We start from the raw sequence: 19,783 nt of genomic DNA, 5'->3' as shown, positions 1-19,783 counted from the left end.
CTACACAGGGTCTTACATATGCTTACTGACTGCCCCTGGGTTGATTCCTACTGTATGCTCTGCATCAAAAGAGGGAAGGCCTTTTGCAAGTTTTGCGAGTTTCTACGGTATGGAGGCCTGGAAATAAAACTAGTGGAGGGAGCTCGATTCCGGATTTCCCGAGATTATACGGTATAGGACCTTTTCCATACTCTAGTGCCTTTTCCATTTCATCGAGGTATATAAAGGAGCACAGATGGATTATCGCATACCCAATATCATTGGAGGTATGCACAATTTTCGGAACACACAAAAAAGGAAAGAAAGTGAAAGCGAAAGTGGGAGGTAAGCGAAGCTGTTGTAAAACTTTCTTTTCTGGAACCCTTTTCTTTTGTATCTCCCCACCCAGCCTCAGACCCAGCTCCGAACCCCAGGATGACCAGAACGCAAAAACAAACCAGGATACCTAAAACATGAACCGATCTGACCCTCAACCATCATTATGCAACTGCACACAGTAGCACACAAAAACGCCGATAATAATGCACCCTAGAACCCATCTTTTCCTTTCCCATTCTATGTCCAGAATTCCTTGCCGTCTGACTCCTCGGCCTTCAAAACGTCGTCACCGCGAGGCTCCGTTCGCTTCAGGAACTGTCCCTTTTCACCCTACCGTTTGTCATACAAACCAACGACGCCAGCCCATAACCGATATGATTCCCCATTAAACGCGCGAAGTTCAGCACCCAACTCAGCATCACCTGGTCCCGCCAGGTATCGTGCCTTCCAACCCTCTCGCGTAAGTGTTTGAGTTCCACTTCAAATACCAGAATCCTCCTGCGGAAAAGCCTGAGTGCCCAAGCTATCCGACCAGGTCTGACAAATGTCATTGAACTGCGTGAGATCTGAATCGGTCACGTCCGCCTTGATGTCCGCCTCGCGCTCCAGAAACTCCAAGCTCAAGCCTTCACTCGCGTGCCAAGCAATGTGGCAGTGACAGAGCCACGCGCCGGGGTTGTCAGGCATGAACGCTATGGCGAGATACCCGTTACCTGGCAGAGCAGCGACGTCGCGGCGCGGGGGGTTCTTGGTCTGGAAATTCTTCGGCGAGTTGGCGGCGTCGAACGTGCCGGTGGATTGGTCGAGGATCCAAAAGTCGTGGCCGTGTAGGTGGATTGGGTGTTCGAGATTGAGGTTAGATTCGTCTTGGATGACGAGGACAATCCATTCGCTGTCAGTGGTCGTTTTCTGTGAGGAGAGGTTAGTCAGGGATATGCCCGATGGGGTGGGGAGAGGTGCAAAGGTCGAGGCGGCTTACATTGATAGCGAGAACGTTGTATTCGGTTGGAAAGAGCTTTTCGCCGTTAAACACTTGTTTCAGGGTTGGGTTGGCCCAGTCGATGACCAGACTGCTGGTGTTGATGGTCCAATGAATGTAATCGACTTGCTTCGAGATGTTCAAGTACGTGTCAAAACTCTTTTGGATGTTGGTGACGTCGATCTTGAGATGGGGGACAAGTGATGCCAGAGGTTCATCAAGGCAATCGCTGCTAACCGTGACATCGCTGGTCGTAGTCGGGTCTAAGGTGCTGCTAACATTGTACCGAAGGACAGAGGTGATGCTGTCCGGATGTTCATTTGGCTGACAGACGTTCAACCACCCAGCACGTATCCAGTAGTTGTCGACCGCTTGGTTGGCGTGCAAAATAACATCGTACCGCTGGCCCTCGGTGAGTTTCAAACTCGAGGTAGTGTAGGGCTTGATGGGAACGAGATCAGCGGCAATGACTTTCAGCTTGTGCTTGTCAATGCTGAACTGAAACACACCATCGACAGCCGCATTGACCAAGCGAAGGCGGTACTTCTTGCCCTTCTCAACCACAGTTGTCAACTTGACTCCTCGTCCGGTACAATTCGGGTCAGTTGTTGAGTTGCTGCAGTCGTATTTGTTCGTCCCATTGATGAGACCACTCTCCAGGGCAGGAGGCTGACCATTCCGGGCGGCAAACCACCGAGTGAAGACATCAACGTGGGACCAATCTGACAGGAAGAGATGGCCCAGGTCCTCGTCATAGTTGGATGTCGCAGGTCCGTTAAAAACGATGCCACCAAACACACCGTTCGCGTACTGGAGACTGAAGTGACTGTGGTACCAGCTTGACCCATACTGGGTGACCTTAAACCTGTAAGTCATGGACTGCCCAATCGCAATGGCGCATTGAGTAATGCCTGGAACTCCGTCGTAGATGTTGCTACCAGACTGGCGAAGACCATGCCAGTGGATAGCGGTACCGTTATACTTGAGGTTGTTGGTGACATGAATGACAAGACTGTCACCCCAGTCGGCGATTATCGTAGGACCCGGAACCGTCCCGTTGACCGTTTGACATTGGCGAGCGTAACCATCTGGCGCACAAGATCCTTCTTCCACCGATAACCAATACTCGCGAGTGACCCCTGTGTCTAGTGTTTCATCGTAATAGTTTGTATCGATGGAGTAGTTCCCCCAGCAGTGTCGTGATTTGTTTGTGTTGTCACAAGCCGCCCGAGGAAGGAGATTGTAGTCGAGCTGTGGCGGTATTTGTCGTGGAGCATGGGGAGGGGAGTGTCGTACAGCATGGAGAGAGGAGGCGTACACACTCGCCACAAGGGCACTGAGTACGCAACCAAGTGCTGACTTCATCCCGAAATGGATGCGGATAATGGCTTTCCTGCCGGAGGCGTCGGTTTTAAGGTAAAGAGCCTTTAGTAGGGAAAACGTTCAAAGAGCAATTCCCAGGCATAAAACAAACCCAGCGGGTAACATGGATACCAACAAAGACGAGGCATAAGGGTAAGTGAGCCCAACACCCATGGATTGTTTATATCCAACCCCTATAACTCAAAGAGCTCTTCCGCAAAGCTCAGGAGGCGATTGTTTTCTGCAGTCTACCGTCACCAGAGCGTGATCTGCGCAGAATGTACTCATGATAAGACGAGATGGTCGAGGACGGCCGGGGAACGGTGAGAAACGTGATTCGATCAAGGTGGCGGACAGATGATGAACTGCGCAGCCCTGTGAGAAAAAGCCCATATCGTCAAATCCACTAACTCCAGCCAATCTGTTGCGGACCCGAGGCTTCAAGGAAAGTTGCAAAGGACGTGTGCGGAGACTAGCACTAACAGAACATTCCATTTTGATAAGAGGCATGGTGTAGTTCTCCATGATGAAGAACTCGACTGACGGGTGCTGAAATGCTCCGTGTCCGAGGCTATGCAACCGAGTGCACGCAGGGCGATGATACATGTACCTTGCGGCATTTGGACATTATTCTGCCCGACTTGTGCGTTAGTTCAAGTCGCCCAGGTAATCTCCGGATTTGTCAGATGATTGGTCATTGTATGCTGGAGTTGCACGGTTCTTTGAGAATTTGGTCCGAGTGAAAGGTGTCTTCGGCTGCTCCGAGGAGATAACCAATCAAAAGGGTGCTGGAAGGCAGTAGGTATGTGTGCTCTTGACATGGACTCTTTTGTGAGAATGACTCCAGAGGCGACTGAGGGACCGGGCTAGAAACAAGAACGGGGTGCTCACTCACATGTGCGACGCTGAATGTGCTCGACACTGGCGGATTCTGACCGACTCCGAAAGCCGATAAGCGCATTCATGTCGACTTGCCAGTCCCTAGCTCAAGTCTTTGGATCGGAGACGCCCGAAAGGCGGCTTAGGTAGCATAGGATGGCTCGGACGATTTCTGCGCTTAGGAGCCTTGGAGAGCGCGGATCGACAGCTCAAGGTGTCGACAGACATGCGGCCTGGCCCGGGAAATGCAATCGGATGCGCTTCAGCCACAGGACATAAGGTCGGAGATCGAAGCACATAAGGCGAGTACCAAGAGGCGAGTGAGGACGTCATTGTTGGCGGATCTCATCCAAGCTTAGATGACTGGATAGTAGTTGGTTAGCCTTGTAGGCTCTGTTATGTCATTCTGGCGAAGAATGGGAGGGATTATGACGTACTTGCAACTTTTCTGTGATCGAGTAAGCCATAGCAGCTAAGGCGGATATCGAAGTATATCAGGATGCCATCCGGGTGTTCCTGTGTAAATAAAATGAGATGGACTCGGTCATGGTAGAAATTGCTTTCGAAGTCGGTCGAATAAGTGATGGTCGAGCAACAGAAGACGCGGTCAAATCTCCCGACGGGAAAAAGTGAGGACGGGAGGAAGTTGGACATGCGGCAGGAGAGATGAAGTCTGTAAAATGGGGAGGAACGGGCCACCTATTCACCAGCCACTCACCAGGGCACCTACTGGTAGTCCATTGAACAATAATGTGGCGCTGCCCTGAAGCTAACAACGGCTAGGCCCGTCACACAGTTCGTCAAGCGCTGCGGGAGCACTGGGGCTCGTGCCTAACCCCCGCTGGAGCCTGGAGGCCCGTGGTTGCCGATCCCCCGCACAGTTCCTGATGGCCCCCACCTGGACCACGTTTTCTCCGTTTCGTTGCTTGTCGTTTATCGGTTTCGCCTAATCTTTCCCCTTCAAACAGAAGCACACAAACTTCCATGAACTACGCGACCGGGGCTTTTCCGCGCTCGAGTCTCTGTTCATCTTCCTACATTTCCCGTCTCAGCAACAAAACTGGTTCTGGTTACCTACTGGTAGCTGGTCATTAGACGATAGACAGCTCGACGTCATCAGCCTCGATCCCACCCCATCCGCAAGCACAATGAGCACTCTACCCTCGGACGATGCGGAGCCTGGAGCCGCTCCGGCTACCGCCAACAACAAGACAGAGACTGTCACCGGATCCGAACCTGATACGGCCAAATCCACCCAAGAGGAGGCGAAAGTAGAGGTAGTCAAGCCCACTGAACTCCAGGCGGCTGCTCCTGCTGAGGCTCCCCTTCCCACCACAACTGCAGACGAAGCCACCAAGCCCGAACCGGCACCCGCCCAGGACACACAAGCGTTGCCAACAACGAGTCAGCTTTCTCCCCTTGCCCAGCTGTGGAAGGCCGCCGAGGGCCATGACCATTTCGAGATTTGGGGCGTCCCCCTCTCCGATCCTGAGAGACACATCCCGACTCAGGTCGTTTTCCAGAAATTCCTGAACGCCAACGATGGAGACGTTGAAAAGGCCAAGGCTCAGCTACTCAGGACCCTCGACTGGCGCCAAAAGACACAGCCCTTGCAGCTGGTCAGGAAGATGTTTTCCAAGGCCAAGTTTGATGGCCTGGGCTACGTCACCACCTACACAGCCGGCGACGAGCCTGCTGTCGACGAGCCGGAGCAAAAGGAGGTTTTCACTTGGAATCTCTATGGCACTGTCAAGTCTCTCGACGAAACCTTTGGCAGCCTTCAAGAGTAAGTCCCGGTCCCATGCCATTTCTCCATTCCTGCTGCATACTTTTCGCCTTTGTCATGTCGCTCACGCTCGGTGTCTCCCAAAAGGTTCATGGAGTGGCGCGTTGCCCTCATGGAGCTTGGTCTCATTGAACTCAACATTGGGGGTGCCATCAAGCCCATCACGTCCGAATACGACCCATATCAGATGACCCAGGTCCATGACTACAAGGGCATCAGCTTCCTGCGCCAAACCGACGTGGCCAAGGCGGCGAGCAAAGAGACTATCACGGTCATGAGCGACAACTATCCCGAGCTGCTCAAGGAAAAGTTCTTCGTCAACATCCCCGCCATCATGGGCTTCCTCTATGGCGTCATGAAGCTGTTTGTCTCCAAGAAGACGTTGAAAAAGTTCCATCCCATGTCCAGCGGCACAAATCTCGCAAAGGAGTTTGTCAACACCAAGGTCGACGGGTTGGGCGATAAGCTCCCCGCTGAGTATGGCGGCAAGGGCGCGGACTTGAAGAGTCTGGGCAAGGCACCTATCGTCCAGTAGAAGACGTAGGGTCTCGTCATGGAAAGGTAATACGGATTCGTGCGATGAGGAATGTTTGATGATGAATGTGCCACTGATCTGGACCAGTGCGAAGCGAAAAGTAGTAGGGATTTTATGGTACGGCCAACCATTATTTTTGTCTTCGTTACTAATGTTTACTGCCTATCTAGGGCAATTTTCTCTTCTTAAAAAGAACTAATGGTGGTATTTCACGAATACTGATAGTATAACCCAAAATTTAACAGCGTAGCTAGAAATTTCAGTAACAGTCCAAGAAGCCTCTAGTCTATTTCCGCACTGATGGCGGCTCTTCACATCGGCGAAAAAAGTTCCTCTCTGCGATGCCATCAAAACCCCGACACTGTGATACTCACCATTCACTAGTGCATCGTCGTGCATTATCTTAGTGCATTAAGGGTAGCAGCTCTCTCCAATGGCGTCACGGTGGTCCCTGATGAAGTGACCCCGCAGTGTGACTCCGTTCCAAACGTCGAACGAGCCGCAACCAACGGAGACCTTTATTTTCCATCATCATCATCCTCATCATCACCAATCCATTGTGTCCTTGACTTCAGAATCCCGTCTTGAGAAAGGATTTCCCCCTCAGCACCCATTCCCGCCATATAATATACCAACAGTTGAATATCCGCCATCATGATTTCCGGACTCCATCACGTTTGTCTCCCCATCCCTACAACCCATCCCATCCTCATCCTTCCTAACACTTACACCCTCAACCAAACCCCCAACCTCTATCCTCATCCCCATCCCCATCCATATACCATTCACTCAAATTCACTCACTCACATTCACCCACTCACCCACACCTCACCATCTCACCACCTCACCAAACCACACACTAACAAACAAACCCTCATAAAGGTAAACATCCTAGTCCCCCCCTCTACCCTCCCCCTCGCCACCCTCTTCTACGGCAGCACCCTCGGCCTAACCTCGCGCCCCGTCCCTCACCTCCAAGCCGGCACGCTCGCCTGGTTCGACATCTCAGAGTCAGGACAGCAGTTGCACGTAGCTATCGGTCGGCCAGATGTCGATTTCACGGATGAGGCCCGGAAGGCGAGCAGACATCCTTGTTTCCGGGTGGAGAGCGCGAATAAGTTGAGGGAGCTGCAGGAGAGGATCTGGGAGCAATATAAGCGGGGAGGAGAGGGGGCGCCGATGAGTTGTGATGAGCCGGGCAGTGTGGGGAGTGGTGAGTTTTTCTTTTTTCTTCTTCTTTTCTTTTTCTCGCTTTTTTTTTTTTTTTTTTTTTTTTTTTTTTTTGCTTACCTTACTGTCTTTTTACTCTGCCTTTTTGAACCGTGAAGGGAGGGGAGGGTGTTATCATGGTGGTGAGGAAGGGGGAGATGGGAAGTTGGCCGTGTTGCTAACGGTTAAGCAGGCGCCCAGGGGGTTGAGTACCCGAAGAGATTCTTTGCGAGGGACTTTGCGGGGAATAGATTGGAGTTCAGCCTTTGAATTTCCACGGTAAGATGTAAAGGAGGGTCAGATGGTGGAACATGTCGAGTATGGGACTCACATGCAGAGACCGGGTATGCGATGGTATGCATGTCTGTCTGACAGCTGCAGTCTACTTCGGACGTGGCCATCTGCTAGGTACGGTAAATCATCGATTTTCTAGGGACGGGACATCATGCCCACCCGGCCAGTCAATTACCACATACGTCGATACCTTTCCCACTTCTTACATGGCATAAAGCTTCGTCGAAGCTCCTGCAGCCCTTTTCCTTACCTCCTTTCCGTTCCTCGGGCCTTCTGCACAGCATCAAGTGAAAATAACATCCACATGTCCCCCATTACTCCAACCCTGGCACCCACCCGACGGATTCCCTTCCGCATCACTACTCACCACCGCCCCCGGCTGCCCCTGGCAATTATCCAGCCTGTAACTCCTCTCCCTCCCGCACGTTACCACGCCTGGTTCAGCGCACATATACACGCAAGTCTGCATATCCGACCGACACCCGCTGCCCCTGACCACCAGCGTCATCGGATGTCCTTGCATATTCACCAGCCGGCTCACATCCGTCGTGGCAAATATGCCTGTGCTGAACTCGCCAAACGTGTTGTTCACCTGCCCGTACTCCGTCAGCGTGGTCGTGTAGTTGTACAGCGTCGACCAGCCGCCAGGAACTTCGTTATCGATCGACACCACCACCGCGCTACCCTGCGCGGGGAGCGAGTACGTGATCTTGGGCGTGCGCGCGTCCATGAACGAGGACTGTGCGTCTTCAACGGGGTTGTACCAGACGACCAGGATCAGAGGGACTGAGGCCCCGTTGATGAAGGAGAAGGTGTTGGGACCGCTGGAGCCGAGGTAGATGCCTGCAGTTCCAGAGGCGGCTGAGTGGGCGTTTTGGCCCTGAGAGGCAAAGCCGATGGTCGAAAGGTAGGTGCAGTCCTCAGGGGAGAGGCCGGGCACGGGGCTGGCGCAATTGTAAGGGATGGGCTGGGCGTTTTGGACGGGAGACGGGGCTGCCCCGGGGGGGCCATGGGAGGGGCTACTCGGTGAGGCGGGTGGTGGTTGTTGTTGAGTACCAGCTGATGGGGAGGGAGGGATGTCGGGGCCGGTGTTGCTACCGCTCACGGTGACAGTGATGGTGGTTGGCAAGATGTTTTGGACTAGGGACGTGGGAGCGACAGTGGGGGTGACGGTAACGGTCGAGACGCTTGGGGTCACAGTTATTGTCGATGTGAGGACCGGAGGAGCGATGCTGGCCATTCTACTCAAAATTTCTGTTAGTCGATGATCGGGTATTCCATTGGAGATTGGACGCAGAGGACAGCAACTTACGACGATGGGTTCTGGTTGCCGAACTTCTGGTTCTGACCAGCGAAGGCAGATGTGAAGTTGGCAAGAAGCAGCACACACCAGGAGAGGTAAAAGTCCATGATCATCATGGTGTTTCGTCTCCAGTTGTTCTCGCTTCACCTGATAAACTGAAGCTGACTTGTTCCTTCAGATCCAGGTTCGGCACCGAACAATGGAAGAATTGAAGTTCACGGATCCGACTTCTGAATTTTCCAGCCGACGGCTTGCTCTTAAAGCCCGCTTCTCACCGGTCGAACCTGCCATTCTCGGTGTTGAGCTCTTCACTTTCTTACCGAGAAAGCAGGTACGACCGGTGAGTTGTAATTGCCGTGGGGAATTGTGTGACAGTATGACAGTGACTTGGTCAGAATGGCAAGAGCGCCTCTGGTGTTTGAATGGCCGAGAACCTCTGTGGTCCGCCATTGCGCCAAAAAAGGAAGGCAACACTGGGCCAAACTGTTCGGATGGATGCTCCAAAGTTCAGATGGAAGTCGTTTCGCACCATGATCACTTCCCTTCCATTGTAGCTTCCAACTAACCTTTCAAATCTAGACCTTGAGTTTGGCTGTGGTAAGGCAGGTAGGTACGGAGTATTTCACCCGGTCGAATCCCACGTCGTCGCCTTCCGTTTTCATGTTCATAGAACCGTATCACTCGTGTTTGACTCTTCGAGGGCCAGATGCTGGACTCTGTCCTGCTGGCCGTGAGCTTCATCTGACACTATCCGACAATTATTTCCTCGGAATTTGAAGAGCGAGACCTCCGAGTCACTTTCTTCACCCCTGTCGTTACAAACGATCTACCTGGTGTTCGATGCCAGCTGCATGGTTCGCCCATGATGCAACGATACATATCAGAAAAGAGAAACCGCAGAATTGGCTATTCCTGTCTCACCCAGCCCGTCGAACAGAATGCAGACAGCAAAGCACAGACGATGTTTCCAGACAAGCCTTTCCAGCTTTCCCAACGATCTCCAAATCTGACAGGACGCCTAAACGTGTTCATTCTGACGACCCAGTTCGGACAACAGCACATCAGGCCTCGACGCTAATTCGTAAAAGTCAACATGGCTGTCGGCTATCATGGCTTAGTACTCGCTTCAGGCCGTAGCTGCTCAAATGTTTGTTTAACCGACACGACGGGACAAATTTATCAACCCATAGAGTACCGCACCGGTGGAGACACTGTCCCGCTTGACCAGAACGGTCGGGCAGAATGCGGAGTGGCCACAGACACCGTCTCGATACAGGGTCGCGCCGTCTCCAAGCAGGAGTTTATGCTCCGCCATAGCTACGGCGAGGCTCTGGCCTCCCAACTCGCTGACGGAATCCTGGGCATTGGTTTCAATGACATCTCAGCTTGGGATCAAACCGGGAATTTCACCTATGTTCCCTTTCTAGCCGGTCTAGTCGGCGAGGGACAGCTCCCAAACAGAATCGTTGGCCTCGCTCTCGGACCTGGTGGTAAGAAGCACCAGGAGCGTGGCCCCGAAGCCTCCATCGGGGACGCCGACTGTGCGCGCTATCGCGGCCGCATCAAGAATGTCAACGTTGATGAAACCCTCACTACTCTCTCGGGTACGTTTATAGTAGACGTGCAAGCTGCCTACATTGGTTCCGGAAATAACAAGCAGTTATGGCGTAACTCAACCAACGACAATAAGCCACTCACGCCGGGCGCTTCCGTCGTCGACTCGGGAACCGCCTACATGCTGGTCTCTGACCGACAAACCGCCGAGGATCTCTACTCAAACATCTCCAAGGACATCGTCCTCCTCGGTGATAAGGGCCCATGGGGTGCCAGTTGTACCACCTTGGATAAGGTGGCAACGGACATTACTTTTACTATTGGGACCGAAACTGGAGGCAAGGTGATTGATGTGATCATGCTCAAGAGTGCATTCAACCTCGGCGAGTACCCTGGAAAGGAAAGGCATCTGTCAAGCAGCATTTTCCCACTTTGAACCTCCTCTCTATGAGCCCATTGGGGGACGCCCAGCGTGGCTTTTTGGAAGTCCCTTGATCAAGGCTTATTACACGGTTTGGAATGCCAAGGAGGGCACGCTTGGTTGGGTCCAAGATTCAAGGCCGGCTGAGTAATGGCTGTGAAGCCGTTGTCGGGGGTGTTTTATCAGCGGGATTCGCAAGTGAATTTTAATCAAGATATCTGTACTTAAACACCACGGAGGAACTTCCCGAATCCGTTAAGCATTATTGTACGTGTCAGTCAGCTCCCAGGCACATGTCCATGTCACCAGTCGCTCTCCTCTCACTCTTAACCTGCTCCTACCTCTACCTTCTCCATCCACCAAGGCGATCGATGTCGGCCTTGTTATGCGCAAGCTTCTTATCTAGTCTTCCCAAGCACAGAGTTTCTTTTGAAAAAAGGATCCCGCTCAAGGTCTGGAGCTGCATTACTTGATGCTGATGAATGTTTCCCCGCTCCTTCTGTATATACACTTCAAGCCACAATGGCTTAGAGGTTGTCCCCTTCCTCGCGGACTCTAACCTATCACTGAGCAGCAGGCCTCCCAATTCCGCCTTGTAATTCTGGGCGTTTGCATTTTGACCACAGAAAGGAGCGGTCATTAAAATTAAAAGGCATCCTTTGCTGCCGCTCATCTGAGTGTAACTCAAGATCCCACATCGTCCACGGTGCTGGTGATCAAAGCGCGAGATGCAAACATTCCGCTTTTTGTTCTTATCTCTTAAGCTTAACCAGTTAACCTCTCGCACTGACTGCACTGGCTAGCCGTGCCGCGGTCCAAGAGCCCCGGCCGCCGATGATGCAGGCAAAACACCCATGTGAGCAATCGTGGCTCGCTCCAGAATCCGGGGAAAGGAATGTGATATTAAATTGCAGAACAACCCCTCCTCTCCTTGATATCCAATTATCTCAACGGCGCTCGCAAAACCAGCCAGGCCCAGAGTTCTCAGAGTTCTCTCAGCCGTGCTATTGCCTAGACAATGTGAAGCTTCGGGGAAAGGTCCTACCCGCAGCCAATAGTTCGATATTCGAGCGGCTCGTTGGTGATGAGTTGAGGGTTGAACAGAATTCTTTCTTCTTCCCCTCATTTTTTGTGCCGTGTTCGGGTCGTGTCCGGCGTCAAGGGACTGTTTGGTGGCTTGAACTTTCGAAACCCCAAGTTATTACCACTGCATTCTCTCAGGTTATGAGGTTCTCGACGAGGTGTGAAGTCTAGATGCTCTCGGAATGGGTATAAAGCCATGATGATAACCTCACCGAGAGGGACTCGAAACTCCTTCTTCAGACACAGGCACTCACCTCTCCAGCCAAGTCAACCACTGCCTCAGCTTGCTCCTCATCTCAAAGTTCAAACTCCAAGAAGCAACTTTGACGTTCAAACCCTCCTTCAAGCACTCAAGCACCCCCACAAAGAAAAAGTCAAAATGCTCTTCCAAACCATCCTCACCAGCACCCTCTCCCTCTTCCTCATCGGCTTCACCACCGCCGCCCCCGCCGCCGCCCCGGCTGCCCCAGCTGCCATCATCGCCTCCCGCGATGCCTCCGCCTCCGCGGACATAACCCCCTCCACCCCCCTCCTCATCAACACCCGCGCCTTCTCCTCCCGCATAACCTGGTACAACACCGGCCTCGGCGCCTGCGGCACTTACTCCAACGACGGGCAGCTGGTCGTGGCCCTCAACGCGCCACAGTTCGACCCGTCCATGCCCAACCGCAACCCCAACCGCAACTCGCTGTGCGGCCGCAACATCAGGGTAAACGCCAATGGCCGCAGCGTCACGGTCAAGCTGGTTGATCGGTGCGCTGGGTGTCCGTACGGTGGACTTGATCTTAGCCCCGCGGCTTTTGGCGCGCTGGCGAGTACTAGTGTTGGGGTGTTGCAGGGGAGTTGGGATTGGGCTTGAGCTTGACGGGAGGACTACTGGCTTTGGGATGCTGGTGTCCCAGGCGGGATTGAACCGTTGGAGTGGAGTGGTTTGATGTTGGAGATGAAGGAAGGAAAGGAACGCCGGGCGGGAGTGGGAAGGGACGGGTGGTGACAGGAAAGGAACGAGGGGAGGATGCGGGCAGACGCCAGTCGCCAGACAGGCAAGCAGGGCCCAATCGGGCAAGGAATGTGGAGGTTGATGACTGAGCTCTTGGTCTTTTGTTTCATGTTTCCGTTCTACCTATGTAGATTCATCATTTTTTCCCCTTTTCTCTCAGGGGTGGGCTTCTTTGTTCTTGCCTGGCCAGCAGGAACCCCTCCCCCTTTTCTCATTCTTCGATTCTGCAACCACTCATTTGTTAGGGGTTCGGTTGTTTCCGAGACAAAGCTTCCGCTATAACATCCCCAATTTTTTCAAATTTTTTTTCAATTATTCCATGTATGGACCAAGAGCTTGCGGCGGGATGGACTGGTCGAGATTTGCACTCGCAATGAATCTTCAGGGTTTTCTAGGTCAGTGTTCTTTTACTCCTTCATAGCTATCTAGTTATTCAAATCCAAACTGTAGTAAAAAATAGTGCGTCCGCTTTTTGTTAGTGAAACTGTGAATGACCGCACGTCATGTCTCTGCCCTCTGGCTCGGCAGGGTGTCATCTTTCACATTTTGTTTACTTACCCCTTAATCCCGTGACAGCCTCAAAATCGGGCAGCTGGCATGCTTTCCTGGGTGCTCCACTGGCAAGAACCCGGTCGGCTTGGGACCACCATTTCCAAAAACCCTTTTCATCCTGATTTGTGCTGTGTATTTTAAATAATAATAAAAAGCCATCACACCACGAAAATAACATGTGCACGCCCGAATTCTGAGTTGTCCTATTTAGACCCAGATTCTGGCCCGCAGAGTCCAACAATAACAACCAATAATCCCCTTGTGGTGTAGTTGGCTATCACGTTCGGCTGTAATTGCAAAAGATTGTATACCGAAAGGTCACCGGCTCGATTCCGGTCGAGGGGAAGAGTTGTTTCTTTTTTTTCTTGCTTTTTTTTCTTCTTTCCTGTTTTTTACCTTCGCCAATTCTTCGTCAGCTTTCATTAAACTATTCAAATTGCCCCATTGCAAGTGAATTGAGGTGTTAAATACGAGCCTGCTTATGTGTGGGCTGCTTCAAGGTTTCTTCCTGCCTTCTTTTAACGGGATATCTGGCAGTGTTTTACTGCAGTCCTCTTGATCATGAAATGACATGGGACAAAGACGTACATTGAGTAATCCCGCGAGGTGAAGTGGGATCGAGTTGCGTTTTGAGCAACACTCAGATTTGTAGTATTGAGGAAGATCCTATGGCGACATTTGAGAAATGCATTGCGCAGGTGAGATGCACAACTCCCCCGCTCCTTCCCGCGGCAAGTCATCCACCATCACACTATCACGCCAGGTAACACAAGCATGAGGTCTTCATTGACCTTTCCATCGCGATATCATTAAAATACAAACTTTCTCCCCAGATGTGGATGAGGAGCGCATAAAATGCAAAATCACTCGACATCCCCAAAGCTTACAAACAAAGCCTCTTCAAAACGGCTCCCAAGAGCTCAATTTCTTCAGATCAAACCTCCCATCAAAACAACATGGCTACGGTAGCGGTTCAAATTCCCGCCTCAGGTCCAGTCGGACAACCAGATATTGGGTACACTCCTGACCATGACAAGTACCTTGAAAGAGTCAAAAGACGACGAGAAACTGAAAAGCTCGAGAAGTCTCTTCCGCCGGGCTTCCCTCAGCGACTAGACTCGGACCTCGTTTGGGACGGCAACACCCTCGCCGAGACTTACGACTGGAACTACCGACTAACAGAAGAGGACATCAACGAAATCGAGTCTGCACTTCGTCATTTCAAGAGTTAGTACCAGCCATCTCCCAGCAACTCCTCTCCTTTCCACGTTGGACATCCACTAACCTGCATCACCTGACAGGCCTCGACAAACCCTTAGGCTACATCACCCAGGAAACCTTCCCCCTCCCCAACCTGCACTACACCCTCCGCCAAGTATCCAACGAGCTCCATAACGGCCACGGCTTCAAAGTCATCCGCGGCCTCCCCGTCACCTCCCACACGCGCGAAGAGAACATTATCATCTATGCCGGCCTCTCCTCGCACGTCGCCCCCATCCACGGCCGACAAGACAACCAACACAACGGCCAACTAGCCGACGTCGTCCTGGCACACATCAAAGACCTATCCACCACCATCTCGGACACTTCCAAGATCGGCGCGCCAGCATATACCACCGAGAAGCAGGTGTTCCATACAGACGTGGGCGACATCATCGCCCTCTTCTGTCTAGGCGAGGCCGCGGAGGGCGGCCAGAGTTTTCTTTCCAGCAGTTGGAAGGTGTACAACGAGCTGGCGGCTACGCGGCCGGATCTAATTCGGACCTTATCTGAACCCTGGATGGCGGATGAGTTTGGGAAGGAGGGTAGGAAGTTCTCCGTCCGACCGCTATTACATTACCTGCCTGCTTTTCCTTCTTCTAGGACCTATGCGGACGATGGTGAGGCCAAGCCAGAACGGCTCATCATACAGTATGCCAGAAGGACGTTCACGGGTTACTGGGGCTTGCCGAGGAGTGCGGATATCCCGCCTATAACGGAGGCGCAGGCCGAAGCGTTGGATGCGCTGCATTTTACTGCGGAGAAGTATGCTGTTGGGTTGGACTTTAAGCAGGGGGATATTCAGTTTGTGAATAACTTGAGCATCTTCCATGCTAGGGCCGGGTTTAGGGATGATGGGAAGAGGCAGAGGCATTTGGTTAGGTTGTGGTTGAGAGACCCCGAACTGGCGTGGGAGACGCCGGAGGTGTTAAAGGATAGGTGGGAGAGGGTGTATGGCGGGGTGAAGCCGGAGAGGGAGGTGTTTCCGCTTGAACCACAGATTAGAAGCGCGAGTAAGGGGGAGAGCGTGGGGACGCAGGGTGGTGGAGGGTATTGATGGGACTGCCACTGCGAGAGGGGTTGGAATGCGGCGATCATGGGCGTAGGTAGCTAAGCTAGGTTTGGATAACTCGGAAGGTTAGTTTGATGAATATGATGTAACGAGATGCTTGAATGGCACAAGATCCTTCGAGCCTATCTCTACCTAGTCTTCAAATGCGAAGGCTGTTGGTAGACACAAGTACTATTCCAAATATGCCTTGTAGACCATGTAAGTCCGTGCTTGTGTGGCTTTCCCAGTTCCCACTCGAGGCTTGAACGGACCCTGAAAAGACGAACAAACTCTCACCTTCAATGTCACCATCAAGCCACACCATTAACACGACGTGGGGGGGCTTTCTCGCTCCTTTGTATAGCACTATTTGCTCTTTGCACTTGCATTCAAAAGCCCATCTCCATGAAAAGCACGAACGATCAATAAGATCTTGGCGTGCTACATCAAGAGAAGATAACACCAATGATATTATCATTATAAGGCACGGCAAAGCGATGAGGCAAGATGACGAGCGTTACCTCTACCACCTCTGAGTTTCCTTGGCTGTGTCTCACGCTGCGACTCTGCAGGTCTGACCTTTCTCGTCCGGCAGGCGTGAGACACGATGGATGTGATACAAGATATTGATATGTCCACACAAGCGGCCGCCAAGGAAATGCAATATCAATATGCTATGGCGAGTGAAGACACTCGACCACTAGACACTTGACCGTCTCGACGCCTCGCCAATGCTTTGAGAACGAAAGGCAGACATGTGAAGGGATCTAAACCGTGGGGGTGAACAGAAGCAAGGAGGGTATTGTAGAAAATGCTGGGAGCGATATATGAATGTGCTGGTCGATCTAATGTTGCCTTCGGAATAACAACAGGCTCCCGTTCTATTCGTTCTTCCCGTCATACGGCCCAAGTCTTTTCTTGCTTGCACCTACTCATATGCAATCAATAGCCACGGCGATGTCTTTCAACTGGCGACGACCCTTCACTCGCCGGCAAGGCGATCTCGTCAACGCCAACAACGAATCTCACTATCGACCCGATGGGTCCTTCGACGGTGGCGATGGCGGCACCGTCAGCGACGGCAGTCTCCAATACACTGTCGAAAAAGGCGGCAACGACTCTCCGCCCGCCTACCAAGAAGCCACGGGCGCGCCGGTAGAAGTTAACTCCCCCCTGGGATATTCTGTGGGTCCATTGTCCATCATCATGTTGAATATCGGCAAGATGATTGGGACGGGTGTTTATTCGACTCGTGAGCTACCAGACCCTTCCCTTAAGCCTTCTTCTCTTCATTTCATTTATTTTCATGTTCTTTTCTTTTCTCTCCGTGCTGTCTGTCTGGGCTGGTCAGTGCTGACTGGATCCTGATACAGCATCAAATATCCTCCGCGGTACCGGATCCGTGGGTCTATCCATGATCTTCTGGGCTCTCGGCTTCCTGACGTCGATTGCGAACTTATCGGTATATCTCGAATATGCGTCGTACTTCCCGAACCGATCGGGGTCGGAGGTGGTCTATCTGGAACAGGCGTACCCGAGGCCGAGATGGCTTTTTCCGACGGCTTTTGCGTTTCAATCGGTTGCGCTGTCGTTTAGTAGCAGTAATGCTATTGGTGAGTGGTCTATCTGTTTTGTTTTTCGGTCGGTAGGTAGGCAGAGAAACAAACGTTGGACTAGTGGCTGACTGACTGACGTGAACGGAGCGCAGTCCTCGCCCAGTACTTGTTCAGGATAAACGGCCGCTCTCCAACAGCTTGGGAACTCAAAGGCGTGGCTGTAGCCGGTTATACCTTTGCCGCTTTGTGTATGTCTCGTACCCCTTCCACGACCCTGTCTGGTTACTGGCCCCGGAGGTGTCACTGCTAATTCGATCCCAGTCGTCTCCTTCCACACCCGCCTCTCCTACCACCTCTCCAACGGCATCGGCATAATCAAAGTCCTCACCCTGATCTTCGTCTCCATAACCGGTCTCGTGGTACTAGGCGGGCACGTCTCCACCGCTCGGATCCCGGACCCGCATATCAACTTTCGCGATGCCTTTTCCGGCCAAGCAACGCCGTACGGCGTCACCAACGCGCTGTACAAGATCATATTCTCGTACGCCGGGTTCGAGAACGCCTTCAACGTGGTCAACGAGGTGAAGAGCCCCGTGAAGCAGATCAGGAGGAACGGGTTTGTCGCTCTCTTGATAGTGGCCGTGCTGTATATCTTGGCAAACGTGGCGTACTTTGCTGCGGTGCCGAAGGAGGAGCTGGTCAAGAGCCAGCAGATTGCTGCTAGTCTGTTCTTTACCAGGGTGTTTGGATCGGGCGGTGCGGTGAGGGGATTGAACTTTCTGATTGCTTTGAGCTCGTTCGGGAACCTTGTTGCGGTGTTGATTGGCTCGTCGAGGTTGATTAGGGAGTGTGGGAGGTGAGTCTCGAGGAATCTGTTGACGTTCGTGTCTTTGGTGATTGCTGACACTTGGCCCTCGGCGGTAACAGACAAGGGGTGCTTCCCTTCCCACGTTTCTGGGCTTCTACCCGTCCCTTTGGCACTCCGCTTGGGCCATACTTCGTCAAATGGGCGTTGACCATCCTCATGATCCTCGCCCCTCCCGCCGGTGATGCCTTCAACTTCATCACCGATCTCCAAGTACTGCCTTCAGCCTTCTTCCAGTTGGTCATGGGTATAGGCTTGTATGTAGTCCGCTATCGACGCTCTCGGTTGAATCTTCCGCGCCCTGAGTTCAAAGCGTGGGACCTCGTGGTCGTGTTCAACATCTTGGTGCAGCTGTACCTGGTCGTCATGCCGTGGTACCCGCCCGCGGGAGGAGCGTATGCGGGCGATGTCAGCTTTTGGTACGGGACCTATGTGGTCACGGGTGTTGGAATGTAAGTCACGTCTCTCGATTTCTTTGTCTTCCAAAGCCGGCCCGGTTTGCAGAAAAGAAGTAGTCAACTGACATGGGCATCAGATTGGTCGCATGCGCCATCTATTACTACCTCTGGATCACCGTGATTCCGAAGCTTCGTGGTTATCGAATTCGCCAGGAGGTTCTGCGGCTTGAGGATGGTGCACAGAGCCACAAGCTTGTCAAAGTGCCGGTTGCCAAGTTGAGTGGGTGGGATGCCACGCACGACGCTGTTGGTCGCCCGTTGAATGACTCCGCGGTTCGTTCAGATCGCGGCTCCAGTAACGGCGTTTCGGATGAGAAAAAGCCGACGTCAACGGATGAAGTTCTGGTGGGAAGGAATCAGCAAGATGTGGAGAAGTGATGAAAAATGTGGAGGAGTATTCACGGATACATAGTCCACGAGACCTCGGACCAACCTCCTTAGGCGTTTTCATATCTAGCTGATTCGTTTCGTTCTCTAAGGAAGGTGTAATCTTACCTTGAATATGCTTCTTCGGAGTTTCAATTTGCTGTATCGAATTTTGTTGATGCCTTTCCGTATCGTACCTAGCCAATACATCTTGTCGTCGTAGGGTCTGCGACAGTTTGGGATAGATATCGTCCAGTAGAGATATACTATGTCGGTAGTGAGAGCCCACGCCTAATTCCAGAGTCGGTTCGGCTGCTGGCACGGCGTCAGTTTCCAGTTCTGACCCCAAGTCTGAGTCTTCATACTCACCCATCGGCCGTGCCCAACTCGTGAAGCCTCTGCACCACTTTCTCAAAGAACTTAAATTCATCCATTATGGGATATAGATCCCACTCCTCCATTCCTCGGCGAACACGTTGAAATGAGCGCAAGATTTTCTTCCAATTAACGCAGTGCACAACTTCTTGAGAGTATTTTTCAAGTAGAAACGACAATGCAGGGGGTGAAGTGTAGAAGAGGGCCGCCATGAACTCAACAACATTGCCCTGGAAGGCCATTTTGACGGGGTTTCTCTCGTCGCCGTGTACGTACATATCGTACCATGTAAAGCTCAAGGATGAGCAAAGAAGGTGACTGCCAGCAGTATGTAGTAGAGTCTGGGAAAGATGAAGGGCGTCCATGACTAACAAGCGAAGTAAGACAATGATTTCGTCTGACGGCCTACCCCCGACCCACTCAATTCCATGAAGAATTGACATGGCATAGCTTTTCCTGTCCCCTTCCTCCTCCTCGGGGTATGGGGCCATATCAAGTAGGAAAAAGGCTGATACCAAACTAGGATCCAAGTATTCTTCCGTGAGCAAAACTTTTTTTGGCTAAGGACAAAAACTCG

The 19,783-nt window shown here is 52.2% G+C and overlaps 8 protein-coding genes and 1 non-coding gene across 9 annotated transcripts; 7 read left to right on the top strand and 2 right to left on the bottom strand.

Moving 5' to 3' along the window:
• Nucleotides 1-240: 240 nt before the first annotated feature.
• Nucleotides 241-4,431, bottom strand: SMAC4_03641 (uncharacterized protein). Its single transcript, XM_066089986.1, has 4 exons — nucleotides 3,976-4,431; nucleotides 3,555-3,901; nucleotides 1,298-3,472; nucleotides 241-1,227 (listed from the first exon to the last, which is right to left on the bottom strand). The coding sequence occupies exons 3-4, from the start codon at nucleotides 2,660-2,662 to the stop codon at nucleotides 799-801; spliced, it is 1,794 nt and encodes a 597-aa protein (XP_065947544.1). The 5' UTR covers nucleotides 2,663-3,472; nucleotides 3,555-3,901; nucleotides 3,976-4,431; the 3' UTR covers nucleotides 241-798.
• A 46-nt stretch (nucleotides 4,432-4,477) lies between these two features.
• SMAC4_03640 (uncharacterized protein) lies at nucleotides 4,478-6,142 on the top strand. The gene is made up of 2 exons (XM_003351288.2): nucleotides 4,478-5,324; nucleotides 5,412-6,142. The coding sequence occupies exons 1-2, from the start codon at nucleotides 4,687-4,689 to the stop codon at nucleotides 5,857-5,859; spliced, it is 1,086 nt and encodes a 361-aa protein (XP_003351336.1). The 5' UTR covers nucleotides 4,478-4,686; the 3' UTR covers nucleotides 5,860-6,142.
• Nucleotides 6,143-6,383: 241 nt separating this feature from the next.
• SMAC4_03639 (uncharacterized protein) lies at nucleotides 6,384-7,552 on the top strand. The gene is made up of 3 exons (XM_003351287.2): nucleotides 6,384-6,534; nucleotides 6,742-7,072; nucleotides 7,262-7,552. The coding sequence occupies exons 1-3, from the start codon at nucleotides 6,514-6,516 to the stop codon at nucleotides 7,336-7,338; spliced, it is 429 nt and encodes a 142-aa protein (XP_003351335.1). The 5' UTR covers nucleotides 6,384-6,513; the 3' UTR covers nucleotides 7,339-7,552.
• Nucleotides 7,553-7,645: 93 nt separating this feature from the next.
• Nucleotides 7,646-8,933, bottom strand: SMAC4_03638 (uncharacterized protein; the record flags this gene model as incomplete). The annotated part of the gene is made up of 2 exons (XM_003351286.2): nucleotides 8,675-8,933; nucleotides 7,646-8,603 (listed from the first exon to the last, which is right to left on the bottom strand). The coding sequence occupies exons 1-2, from the start codon at nucleotides 8,779-8,781 to the stop codon at nucleotides 7,646-7,648; spliced, it is 1,065 nt and encodes a 354-aa protein (XP_003351334.1). The 5' UTR covers nucleotides 8,782-8,933.
• Nucleotides 8,934-9,758: 825 nt separating this feature from the next.
• Nucleotides 9,759-10,655, top strand: SMAC4_03637 (uncharacterized protein; the record flags this gene model as incomplete). The annotated part of the gene is made up of 1 exon (XM_003351285.1): nucleotides 9,759-10,655. One exon carries the CDS (start codon nucleotides 9,759-9,761, stop codon nucleotides 10,653-10,655), a length of 897 nt encoding a protein of 298 aa, XP_003351333.1.
• A 1,447-nt stretch (nucleotides 10,656-12,102) lies between these two features.
• Nucleotides 12,103-12,582, top strand: SMAC4_03636 (uncharacterized protein; the record flags this gene model as incomplete). The annotated part of the gene is made up of 1 exon (XM_003351284.1): nucleotides 12,103-12,582. The coding sequence occupies one exon, from the start codon at nucleotides 12,103-12,105 to the stop codon at nucleotides 12,580-12,582; it is 480 nt and encodes a 159-aa protein (XP_003351332.1).
• A 948-nt stretch (nucleotides 12,583-13,530) lies between these two features.
• SMAC4_14010 lies at nucleotides 13,531-13,620 on the top strand. The gene is given in 2 exon segments: nucleotides 13,531-13,568; nucleotides 13,585-13,620. It is a non-coding gene; the product is annotated as a tRNA-Tyr (tRNA).
• A 403-nt stretch (nucleotides 13,621-14,023) lies between these two features.
• SMAC4_03635 (uncharacterized protein) lies at nucleotides 14,024-15,736 on the top strand. Its single transcript, XM_003351283.2, has 2 exons — nucleotides 14,024-14,502; nucleotides 14,577-15,736. Exons 1-2 carry the CDS (start codon nucleotides 14,232-14,234, stop codon nucleotides 15,590-15,592), a joined length of 1,287 nt encoding a protein of 428 aa, XP_003351331.1. The 5' UTR covers nucleotides 14,024-14,231; the 3' UTR covers nucleotides 15,593-15,736.
• An 807-nt stretch (nucleotides 15,737-16,543) lies between these two features.
• Nucleotides 16,544-18,877, top strand: SMAC4_03634 (uncharacterized protein; the record flags this gene model as incomplete). Its single annotated transcript, XM_003351282.2, has 6 exons — nucleotides 16,544-16,838; nucleotides 16,960-17,199; nucleotides 17,295-17,390; nucleotides 17,464-17,998; nucleotides 18,070-18,459; nucleotides 18,543-18,877. The coding sequence occupies 6 exons, from the start codon at nucleotides 16,544-16,546 to the stop codon at nucleotides 18,841-18,843; spliced, it is 1,857 nt and encodes a 618-aa protein (XP_003351330.2). The 3' UTR covers nucleotides 18,844-18,877.
• Nucleotides 18,878-19,783: the final 906 nt, after the last annotated feature.

Source organism: Sordaria macrospora, chromosome 6 (assembly GCF_033870435.1).
Source record: "Sordaria macrospora chromosome 6, complete sequence".
Taxonomy (NCBI): domain Eukaryota; kingdom Fungi; phylum Ascomycota; class Sordariomycetes; order Sordariales; family Sordariaceae; genus Sordaria; species Sordaria macrospora.
The sequence above is the reverse complement of the archived record's forward strand: the minus strand, read 5'-3'. Positions and strand labels throughout refer to the sequence as shown.

Coding starts and splice junctions, on each gene's coding strand:
- SMAC4_03641 (XM_066089986.1), bottom strand. CDS start 2,662: ATGAAGTCAGCACTTGGTTGCGTACTCAGTGCCCTTGTGGCGAGTGTG. Junction 1,228..1,297: donor ACAACGTTCTCGCTATCAAT/GTAAGCCGCCTC, acceptor CTCTCCTCACAG/AAAACGACCACTGACAGCGA.
- SMAC4_03640 (XM_003351288.2), top strand. CDS start 4,687: ATGAGCACTCTACCCTCGGACGATGCGGAGCCTGGAGCCGCTCCGGCT. Junction 5,325..5,411: donor ACCTTTGGCAGCCTTCAAGA/GTAAGTCCCGGT, acceptor GTCTCCCAAAAG/GTTCATGGAGTGGCGCGTTG.
- SMAC4_03639 (XM_003351287.2), top strand. CDS start 6,514: ATGATTTCCGGACTCCATCAC. Junction 6,535..6,741: donor TGATTTCCGGACTCCATCAC/GTTTGTCTCCCC, acceptor ACCCTCATAAAG/GTAAACATCCTAGTCCCCCC. Junction 7,073..7,261: donor GCCGGGCAGTGTGGGGAGTG/GTGAGTTTTTCT, acceptor ACGGTTAAGCAG/GCGCCCAGGGGGTTGAGTAC.
- SMAC4_03635 (XM_003351283.2), top strand. CDS start 14,232: ATGGCTACGGTAGCGGTTCAAATTCCCGCCTCAGGTCCAGTCGGACAA. Junction 14,503..14,576: donor TGCACTTCGTCATTTCAAGA/GTTAGTACCAGC, acceptor ATCACCTGACAG/GCCTCGACAAACCCTTAGGC.